Raw genomic sequence first — 11,015 nt, 5'->3', positions numbered from 1 at the left:
CAACATCTCTAGATTCCCTCTTGTGGCAACTTCAGTCCCATGGGCACTGACACCATGAACCAAGTTAAAAGCAAGCCCAAAGGGAACTTCCAGATGAAAATATTTTATTATTTTTTTTCCCCACCAGTAATCCCTGCTGTGAGAAATACAGGTTAGAAAATTTGGTGAGTTTTATGAGCCTGAAGGTTGACAGCCCATTGCATTAGCAAGTCTGGTGATTAACGGGTTGGGAAAAGTGGCCATATGCCAGCATACCAAACTGATTGGCTCAGTCAACTAAGCGGTCCTCTGCGGAAAAGCCCAGCTCTTCAAAAGAATAAAAGGCAGAGGTCCAAACTCCCAAAGATTTCTTCTCATCTGCTATCTCACCTGGTTGTCCTCTGCTCTCGCCACTGGCGAACGATTGCACGGAAGTCAGTTGGCTTTAGGTCAGGAAGACTCACTATGAGTTTCAATGCTGGTTCTGTCACTATGCCTATTAACCAAAGCAGCTTCAGCTCCATGTCAATGTCCCGCAGCAGTGGTGGAGGCGTGGGATGGATCAGCAGTGGTTTTGGCAGCAGGAGCCTTCACAATCTAGGGGCAAGCAAGAGGATTTCTATGAGCGGAGGGTATTGCTCTGCTAGACCAGGATACAGTTATGGGTCAGGTCATGGTGGGTTGGCACGTAGAGTTGGTGGAGCTGGGTTTGGGTTTGGAGGAGGATATGGTCCTGGAGGTATTCAAGACGTCACAGTCAACCAACACCTCTTGGTACCTCTTAACTTGGAGATTGACCCCAACATGCAGAGAGTGCGGCAAGAGGAGAAGGACCAAATCAAATCCCTCAACAACAAATTCGCCTCCTTCATCGACAAGGTAAGACATGTTCCACTTCATCCAGCCTGGCATCTTTGTCATTGCCTGTAGAGTAGGATCAGGACTGCTCTCCGCATTATAAATGTACTTCTAAATCCTTAATGCACAGAATTAAGGATTTGGTTCAGCTTGTTACTTCCACATCCAGACTGTCTATACAGCTCATTTTCTCAGAGCTCTATAGACAGTCTGGATATGGTGCAAATCATTTTTACAGGTGTCTTTGCAGTTGAATATTTCTCCTGGTTTCCCAGTATTCCCACCAACAATCTTCTGATGGCATGCCCATCTAAAGCTCACTTTAAATTACATAAAACAAAACCACCCTCGCATTAAAGCCCGCATCTCATGAAGAGTGAGGCGGGTTTCGAGTTGATGATCCCAAATGATTCCAATTGTTCTGTTGGGTTTCAGGTGAGGTTCCTGGAGCAACAAAATAAAGTACTGGAGACCAAATGGAGCCTTTTGAAAGACCAAAAAGTTGTGAAAAATAACCTTGAACCTATGTTTGACGCGTACATCAGCAGCATGAGGAGACAGCTTGAGGCTCTAGGAGGGGATAGGCTGCGGCTCAGCTCAGAGCTGAAGGCTATGCAGGATGCTGTTGAAGACTTCAAGATCAGGTAAGCAACACACATGCGGAAAGAAACCTGTCCAGTTTTTCTTCACCCTATCTTCTTCCTGGATGAGTTAAAAGACCCAAGGCAAACCTCAAACTGTGAGACCTCAGAAAGGACTAAAATGACTTGGCTCCCCCCGCTTTAGCTGCTGTATAAATGCCAGCAGCACTCTACCCATTGCAAGAAAAATGCAATTATTTGCAGGGACAGGTGAACCTTTTAAATGTTGCAGAAGGCTCAGAATGGTCAGATATCGGTGGGAGGTGGGGAACAGCTTCTCAAAAGCTTAGTCTGTCCAGAGCTTAAGCTTCAGCTCCCGTGTAGTCATTTTAATACAAACCTGGAATCTTAACAAGACTATTGAGCACTCTGAACACTCACATTCCTTACTGATGTAGATTCCTCTCCGGAAGAGAAAAGGTGTCTAAAAGGAAAGATTAATTTTAAGTATGTGATTAAATGGTTTTCTTGCTTTTTTCTTGCTTTTTTCTTGCTTTTTTCTTCCTTTTTAATGATAATGTCCCTTAATATCAATGTATTGGATAGTTTTAGCACTTCTGAGAGTCAGGAGTTAGCTTCCACCCCATGGAAAGTCACTGAAATCTTGGGGAAGGGTTTCAGCTCAGCTTATTAACTCTTCAGGCTGCTAGGAGAAAGTGTTCCCTCTCTCATCCACTCCTTGCACTTTGGAAAAACATCTATCAAGCATTAGTGTCTGCTACTATGCCCACAAGGGATACACTGCTTAATGGATGTAAATAAGTAAGGAGCTTAAATTGTCAATCTGGAACCAGAAAAACGAGAGGTGAGAGCTAGGTGCAGGCTGCAATTCAAAACAAGGACACGCGCGTTCTGCCAAAAACCCTCTGCTCTCCCTTTCTTGGGTGATCATGCGGCTGACACTTTCTGTCACCTTTACCAACAATGCCTCTAGCCCAAAACTAGCATCGGAACAGAAACGACTGCCTTGGGGAAGAGAAATCACCATCCACAGTCTCCTTAGAGACTTCTCTTTTATGGTTCTCTGCGCCTTCAGAAAAGAAAGGCTTAACAGAGGAAAAAAATTCTGTCCTGTGTCAGTTTGGCCATGTGAGACCTCAGGGCCTGCTACAAATCAGCTGTCTGGATTTCCTCAGTTCATTTTAGGATGGGATAAATGCCATCCCGGAGATAAATATCTTTCTCCAACAGCTAGAGAAGAACCCCCAAAACCAGAGCATAGCCAAAAGAGCCAAGTTCCAGGTAGCTGACTTGAGATGAATCCCAGCTGTAAGCTCAATTAACGGGGTCAGAGAGTGTCCTGTTCTTGTCACAGATCCATGGTGAAGGCAATTCTAAATTTTGAAAAGCAATGCCTAACATTAGCGGAGTCTGGAGCAGCAAAGCAGCAACGGAGATTGCTCAGCTGAGAAAAGACCCTTGGGTGCTCCATGACATCAGACAAGAAACCCTTTGGCAACTAAAGGGCACATCACAGAAGAGGTTCAGACTTTAATACTCTGCCTGCATCTGATGTAAAGTGGCAAATATTCCTTCTGGCTCCAGATCAGGGAATCTTTGGGTGAAAGCTCAGTTACATCACGCACCTTGCTGGGCAGGGACCACCAGCCTGCATTGCGGCAACACCACCTACACCTACCAAAAGGGCGTCACCGCTTCTGTCCTCAATTCCTAGGAATTTGTTCGTCTTACTTTTACTTATTTTAAACTTTGTGGATCCCAAAGTATTATTCCTAATGCTTTGCCCTTCTGAGTCAAATACTAATCCATGCAGCAATTAGAAATTAGGCACAGGCCAAATTAGTTTTCCTCTTCTATGTGGCTAAGAGCTTAGAGACCCACAAATCTATACATAAGCTAGGACTTCGCTTAATTGAAATGATTTTAAGGGTTGGCTCTTCCTGATGTGAAGAAATCGCCCCCATGAAAGGGTCATGAAAGGCTAATGTTTTATTAGCTGCATGGACTCCTTCCTTTGAACTCCTGCTTTTCATCTCCCCCATTTAATCATTTCATTTTGAGTTGGGCGTCAGTCCGTGGCTATTGCTGGGTTTTATCCTTTCCCAAGAGTGGGACTGCGCGCTGCTGCTGATCCAGACAGTGGCTTTCCTTGCCCAGGCCATCATCCTCCCTCCTCCCCAGCCATCCTCAGCCCTCCCGAAGCCACCGCGCGGGGAGCTGGCGTCAGAGATCCCGGCTCTTCTGACTAACCCAGGTGTGGCGGCAATGAGCTCAGCTACGGCTCCACCCAGCCCTCCCGGCCTGAGAAAATTTAGAGAGTACAAGGCTCCCATTCACAGCAGAAACTTCTGGGAGGATAAAACGTGCCTTTAATGAGGGCCTGCAGCTTTTCTAGATAGCCTCCTCCCACCACCTAGCCCAAGGGTGCTGTCTTTCTATCATAATCGGTGAGATATATATATCTAATAACGCTATGTATAATATATGCACTGACATAGCAAGGACATAGCATTGTTAGGAAGCTGATTTTGTTGTTTCCTCCAAAGATCCACCCATCGGTGGTAAAAGCCCCCGGGAACAGACTCTTTAGTCTCTCCACAAGCACTCTACAATGAATGCGTGGAGGAGGGATTTCCATACAGCTGGGCTGGACAGGGTGGGCTGCACTATGGAAGCTGTAAAGGGATGCTCATCTCCCCTTCCCAACAGGTACGAAGAGGAGATCAACAAGCGCACGACGGCAGAGAATGACTTTGTTTTGCTCAAGAAGGTGAGGCGCCAACAACAAAGAAGGGACACACTTTTTAAAGGCAAAATGCATTTGAATGCAAATAACCCTTTTTATCCAGCAGTGCCAAGCTGGGCAAAGCACTTCACAAACACACAGTCATCCGTCCTTGAAGCAGAAACACCCGTTTGTGCCCATGTGTCAGTCCTTGGCCCATTCCAGTTTCAGGCCCCTCATCCAAACTTCACGTCCCCCAGGTACCAGAACAGATGGGTCATCCATACCTTGTAGTCACTCCACTAGATGCTCTGCCACTTCTGCAGCCTTTCTGTATCCAATCCCACCCTCCACAGCCCCCCTGGTCCCACCTGCAGGAGACACAATAAGAAGCTTCCACTATATCAAGCATTGCCCAAAATAGCCATCTGTTTACTGGCAAAAAAAAAAAAAGGAAAATTCAGTGGCTTCTGACATGTCAAAATTGATTAGATCTTTGGACCTCAACCCTCCCTCCCCCCAGAAGAAGGTGGAGGGAAGAAACCAGCTCACTTTTGGCTCTGTTTAAAGGCACAGATGTCAAGAAGTTCTTGAGTTCTGGTTTGTCTCCAAAGGTTTGTATTAAATGACAACTGGTCCTTGTACAAGGATGCAGAGAGGCAAGGTTTGGTTCACTACCTCTGTTGTCACCGTTCCAGGATGCAGATGCCGCCTATGTGAACAAGGTGGACTTGGGGACCAAGGTAGATGCACTGACAGATGAGATTAACTTCCTGCGAGCCCTCTACGAAGCAGTAAGAATCTCCCAAATTTCCCAGTTCTGCTATTTCCCCATTTTCCTGGTACCAACAGGATAGAACCAGCCTGAGAGCGCTGTTTGGAGCTGCCATTCCTCCCCATTCCTCTCCCATCATCTCTGGGACAAGCGCAACAGCGAAACATTTGAGACTGAGAAAAAATTTGTTTAACTTAAAGGAGCTGTCTCAGATGCAGTCGCAGATCTCCGACACCTCCGTGGTCCTGTCCATGGACAACAACCGAAACTTGGACCTCGATAGCATCATTGCAGAGGTCAAAGCGCAGTACGAGGACATTGCCAACCGGAGCCGGGCAGAGGCCGAGTCTTGGTACCACAGCAAGGTGAGGATGCGAAAATTAACCGGGTGAGGTAGGAAAATCTTTGCTTAGCATTTCCCAAAGGCTGTTTTATACTGGAGAGTGCAAACAAAGAGGACAGGGGAGCAGAGTGTAAAATTGATTTGGATAGGATTTCATTTAGTTTCTTGGAGGTGTGAAAATGCTATTTTGACAATGAGAGATAGAGGAGCATAAGGAGACAGAGGGAGGAAGGAAATATGCTAAAGCTCACAAGGAAGAGCTTCGACTGAGTACAGAAAGAGACAGAAGACCCGGTCAAGAGAGGATCAGAGCAGGCTCAATCTCTACCAATGAGCTCAAGCTCCTGCCCAGATCTGACTGTGCCCTGGTGTTTCATCTCCCTGCCCATCTCAGTATGAGGAGCTGCAGCTCACAGCTGGCCGGCACGGGGACGACCTCCACAACACCAAGATGGAGATCTCAGAGATGAACCGCACAATCCAGCGGCTCCACTCGGAAATTGATAGCGTAAAGAAACAGGTATGGCGCACGCACAGGACCCCCCCAAACACAGGGGCACCTCCAGCTCCACAACCTTGTTGTACCCTTACAAGGATGCCTGGAAATGGAGATCCAAACCCACTGAGCAGTAACCAGACCTATTTCCAATTCTTGCAGTGCGCCAGTTTGCAGATGGCCATCGCAGATGCTGAGCAGCGTGGGGAGATGGCCGTCAAGGATGCCAGGGCAAAACTGGCTGGCCTGGAAGATGCCCTGCAGAAAGCCAAGGCAGACCTGGCCCGGCAGCTCCGCGAGTACCAGGAGCTGATGAACGTCAAGCTGGCCCTGGACATCGAGATCGCGACCTACAGGAAGCTGCTGGAGGGCGAGGAGAGCAGGTGGGTGGCTCCCCCTGCAAACCCAATGATGTCCAAACCCATAGATGTTTTCACATTTGCCTTGCAACAAGAGAGGGAAGGGCCACAAAAACTTGCAGAGAAAACACAGCTTTACCCTACACAGTTACAGGTGTTACTTCAGTTCCCGTGGGACGCTCATCATCAGACCATAGCACCCCAGACCATTCTGTTACCCAATGTCCCTTGGTGCCAAACTGTTGCTTGAAATTGTCCTAAATAACAAGCCCTTCCTTCTCTGTCCTCTCTTTCTTCCAGGCTGGCTGGAGAAGGCATTGGTGCAGTGAATATTTGTAAGTAATCTGGCTCTTAAGCAATAGATTGGGTATTCATTGAAGTTATTCTTTAAAATACCGGGAACTGGGGATAAGAGACTGAAAAGGAGCTATGCAGCTAGTAGTTACCAGCACAAAAATGGAGTATACTTGGGGTTTGGCAGCGCTCTGTGGGAGCGGGGAGGCCAAAGAGCCTGACGCACCTTTTCTCTGACCAGCTCTGAACTTGAAAGTTTTTGTACATTGAGACTGTCCCTAGGAGACGCAGATGTCTAAGGCCAGCTCTGCTACAGGACAGGAAGAAAAGCCAGAGAATAAGATACAGGCAGTGGTAGACTGTCCAAGAAAAACCTTGAATGTGTGAAACTAAAGATTGAAATTCCTTCATACTAAACCAAACAAACTAACCCTCTGCTCATGGTTTCCCAACACAGCTGTGGTCTCATCCGGGAGCAGCTACGGAGGTGGGAACACGTTGGGGCTGGGCTCAGGCTTCAGCAACAGGCTCAGCATGGAGGGAAGCAGTGCCAGCTCCAGCAGCGGGAGCTGCCTGGCTGGGGGATTCAGCTCTGGTGCGGGAAGCAGCTCAAGCAGGAGGTTTGTATCGAAAAGCACCACCAAGAAGAGCTATCGGAGCTAAGTCGTGGCAGCACCCAGCTCATCCAGAGCAGAAGTGGTTGAGCACCACCTCCTGCTGCCAGCACAAAGCCTATTAACACTATCCAAAGTGCCACACTTACCACTTTCCCATTAGGGGAAAACATATTCCCAGAACTACTTATTGGCTTGGGAGAGATGCCTCTCTCCAATTAATTCCTCTGCACAAAGCCTCACCCACCTGACCAGAAGCCCAGCGCTGCTTGTCTATGAGTAATCAGCTTTTCCATTAAAGAGTGCCATCGTTAGAGTGCAGCTTGCAGCTTCCCAGGGCTCCCTTTTGCTCCAATGCCCCCTGTTACTCCAGCGCCCTGGGGCAAACCCAGAGCAGATGCAGGACTTGGATTTATGCCGGTGTACATGAAAGCAGAACGTGTCCCTTCACCCGTTTATGATAGAAAGCAGGAGGTGTGTCGAGACCACAGTCCCCTGTGCTCCCCCCTATCAACCCTGCTCCCCACTGCTGGGCTTGCTCTCCCCAAAGGCTTGAAGAATCATAACCAAAGCGCCTTTCAACACAGAGGCAGTTGCTCTGTTCCCCAAATCCTCTTGCATTACTGTCATTTCACTCCAGGGCTCTCTAGCTCTACCTAGATGCAAAAATGCAGCCTTCATTTTCCACAGGTGAAAGGGGTTGGCTCTCTCTGATGCCCAATTCCCAGTACAAACCATTTAAGCCAAAAGACCATGTAACCCACAGGTCTCAGCAGCAAACCATTCTCCTTCCCACCAGACCAGAGTGAGCTTAAAGAGGAGACGGGTCAAAAATACAGGAAAAACAAAAAGGAAGAACAGCGAGATCTCATAGCATGAATTTTACATAACCTGGAAAAGCATCACTGGTTTAGTGCCTTTGTTCTTAGCTTGGGGTTTTTTTTCTTCTCTTTTTATGGAAGAGGGAGGGAGGCAAAGAGGGGGGTTGGGGAATTATGTGCCCAGATGTAACGAGCTCCTTTCCTCTCTTCTTCTGCTCCTGTTGGACTGTCTGAGTTTTATGAAATTTCTTCAATAAACTGCAATCAAACTTACAAGCCATGTGGGTTTTCTATGCCATTACAAAATTCACCTACAGGTGTAATTCTAGGATAAGGTTTAGAAGATTTGCCCCTTGCTGTCACTCAGAGCCTTCCCACATCCTCCTCCTCCCCATCTCAGTCCTGGAGAAGAGGGGGAATATTAAGAGTATTGGAGACAGGGGTCACCGAGCGGCAATACCCAAGCACTTTGGAAGGTTTTCCAAGTTGCACAGCCAACAGAGCAAGACCAGAAGGTGGGGCTGTTTGCACCTGGCCATAAACACCTACACCAGAGCCAGCCAAAGGACAGAAACAGACACTTTTGGGTCAAACAATTCATTCCCCCGTAACACCTCCCTCCCTCCGTGGGACTGAAAGCACTCTAGGCAGTTGGCTGAAGATGTCTGCACTGCAGGAACACTCCAAAAGGTGTTTTCAAGTCAGGAAAGATGGATCCCATGCTTCAGAGCTTAACTTCTGAAAGGCCGGGTCCAGACCTGCAGCTTGTGCGGGGAAAACAGGAGGGATTTATCTCCATCCCCTCTCTGGAGCCACCAACAAAGCTGTCAGGCCAAGTGCTAAACAAGGATGCGATCCCCGGCAGCGTGATGCTCCTGAGCTGAGGTTTCTGTTGGGTCAGCAGATCGAAGCTGGGCTGGCTCAGACAAGCTGGCGGTACTGACCTCTGCTCAGGTCTGTAATTAAAAACCCAAGAGAGAGAAAGCGAGAAAAGAAGCCAACATGACTTCTTCCATTTCATGGAAGACGCCAACTATCACATGTAGCAGCTGTTCTCCAGCATCCAAGGCCCAATCATGAAAGATGCTGAGCTCTCTGAAATCCTTTTAGGCTGAGTCCCAAAAAGTGCTTAGCACATACAACTCCCACACAGCTTTACCCTAAAACGTTGCACAGCTAAATGAGGCAGGCCAGCTTTCAGGCTTGCACGCATGGACTTCTCTCTGACCCTCTTCATGGAGCAGAACATGTTCTCAGGCCACGACGAATGCCAAGAAAATCACATAAAAGCAAATGCACCTTTAGGAAAGGCCGAGATCTTCAGCGCTAAGCCCTCAGTGTTATCCCGCTGGAGGCAAAAGAATTAAGAGGCTTCCCACCCATGGCACATGGCCCTTTCTGTATTTCAGCAAAGATGGGATTGAAAATCACCTAATTCATTTTCTAGGAAAGACTTATCTGCCTTTCCTGCATCTTTGTCACTCTGAACCCACCTCCTCTGCCGAAAAATAAATAGATATATAGTCCAAAGTCACATTCACAGAGGTTCGCCAAACAATCTTGCCAGAAAGGAATGACCAAGCCTAGCTCTCCTGTAAGCTCTTCCCCGTGGAAGACACTTCTGCGAGCACTAAGATGAGAGGTGTCAATCTATCTGACCGCTGTCCGTCACGCTCCCCCCAAAACTGGGGAAACCAACAGACTCCCTCTTCGGGGCATTCAGTGAAGGAGAGAAGCACATGGGTAGCTTGAGAGACAGAGCAGCCAATTTCTCTCTGCAGGGTCAGTGCGCTCACTCCACAATCACCTTGATCTATTCAACCTTCAGCTTTGGATTTCCCTGGCTGGTGCAAAGGTTTGAGCTGGAAAATCTTTCACTGCTTTCTCCTGGTCCACAACCCCCTTTGCTGCACACGTTTTCTGCCTGTACTTAAGAGACCAGCAGAGCCCTAGCACCAAGAAATACACTTGCACGGGTCCATCTCCTGTCCTGAGAGAATTAAAAGATTGTTCTCTTGAGGCTAACAAAATTACAGAGGTCCAAGGAAAGAAAGAAAGGAGTAAATTGAATTAAGCTTACAAAAGGAGCAACTCTGGCTAAAGCCTAATATAATACCAAACCAAATCAGCCCCGCTGTTTGGATCCCTAAAATATTCCCAAGAGTTTAACTCAGATTCTTCTCTTCCCACATGTAAAAAACCCCAGTGCTCCTTCCCCCACTCCCAGTGCCCTGCAAACATCAAAAGATTGGTTCTGCTTCTCTATTTCGTGCTTACTATAAAAAAAGGGAGGGCTGCAAATGCAGTTTCTGTGGGACCAGGGATTCCCTCCCATTCAAATTAGAAACACAGCCTATAACTGAATGATAGGTGTGCGCTGAAAAGCAGCTCAGGTCACTATTCAGCAAAAGAGACAACCTAAGCTCATAAACATCTCTAAAAATGGTCTTTTGGGGCTGGTCATGCAGCCAAAAACTGTTTTCCTGGGCCGTAAGAAGGTGAAAGCTCTGCTTCTCATTGCAGAGGGTTTCTGGCCAGGCCAACTTGCGTGCATTGCCTCCTGCATTCAGCTTCTCCCTCTGCCTTCATTCCCCTTTGAGCTGGTCTCAACATCTTGCCAGTCCTACCATATCTGCTGCAGAGCTGGGGGCACAAGGAGTCTCAGCTCCTGCTCTGCTGTGATCCCAAGAAGTGTGAAGAGAGATGCTGTCAGCACCGCCTCATGCCAGAGAGGAGGTGGTGTGGGGTACCATGGTGTGGGGTACCCCAGGCCGGGATGCTTCAGCAGCAGAAGCCTTGGTGGCAATGCAGGCTGCAACCCCAAGCTAGCGATCAGCGGCTGTCACCTACTGCGATATGGCTACTGCCCCTCACGCATGGGGTTGGGCTATGGAGGTGCCGGCTTTGGCTGCAGGGTCAGCAGAGACTTGGGGGTCTGCATACCCATTCCCAAGGTCACAGTCAATGAGAATCTGCTCCAGCTGGAGATGGACCCAAACCTTTGGTCTGTGAAATACCAGGGAAAGGAGCAGAGTGGCTGGAAAGCTGCCTAGCGGAAAAAGACCTGGGGGTACTGGTTGACAGCCAGCTGAATATGAGCCAGCAGGGTGCCCAGGTGGCCAAGAGGGCCAGCGGCATCCTGGCTTGTC

At 48.2% G+C, this 11,015-nt stretch overlaps 1 protein-coding gene across 1 annotated transcript; it reads left to right on the top strand.

Moving 5' to 3' along the window:
* The first annotated feature begins 243 nt into the window (after window positions 1-243).
* On the top strand, window positions 244-7,094 carry LOC104134647 (keratin, type II cytoskeletal cochleal). Its single transcript, XM_009648226.2, has 9 exons — window positions 244-858; window positions 1,273-1,481; window positions 4,149-4,209; window positions 4,863-4,958; window positions 5,140-5,304; window positions 5,677-5,802; window positions 5,941-6,161; window positions 6,438-6,472; window positions 6,889-7,094. Exons 1-9 carry the CDS (start codon window positions 244-246, stop codon window positions 7,092-7,094), a joined length of 1,734 nt encoding a protein of 577 aa, XP_009646521.2.
* The last annotated feature ends 3,921 nt before the right edge of the window (window positions 7,095-11,015 follow it).

Source organism: Egretta garzetta, unplaced genomic scaffold (genome assembly GCF_000687185.1).
Source record: "Egretta garzetta isolate BGI_Z169 unplaced genomic scaffold, ASM68718v1 scaffold581, whole genome shotgun sequence".
Lineage (NCBI taxonomy): Eukaryota > Metazoa > Chordata > Aves > Pelecaniformes > Ardeidae > Egretta > Egretta garzetta.
This window is presented reverse-complemented; position numbering and strand designations above follow the sequence as displayed.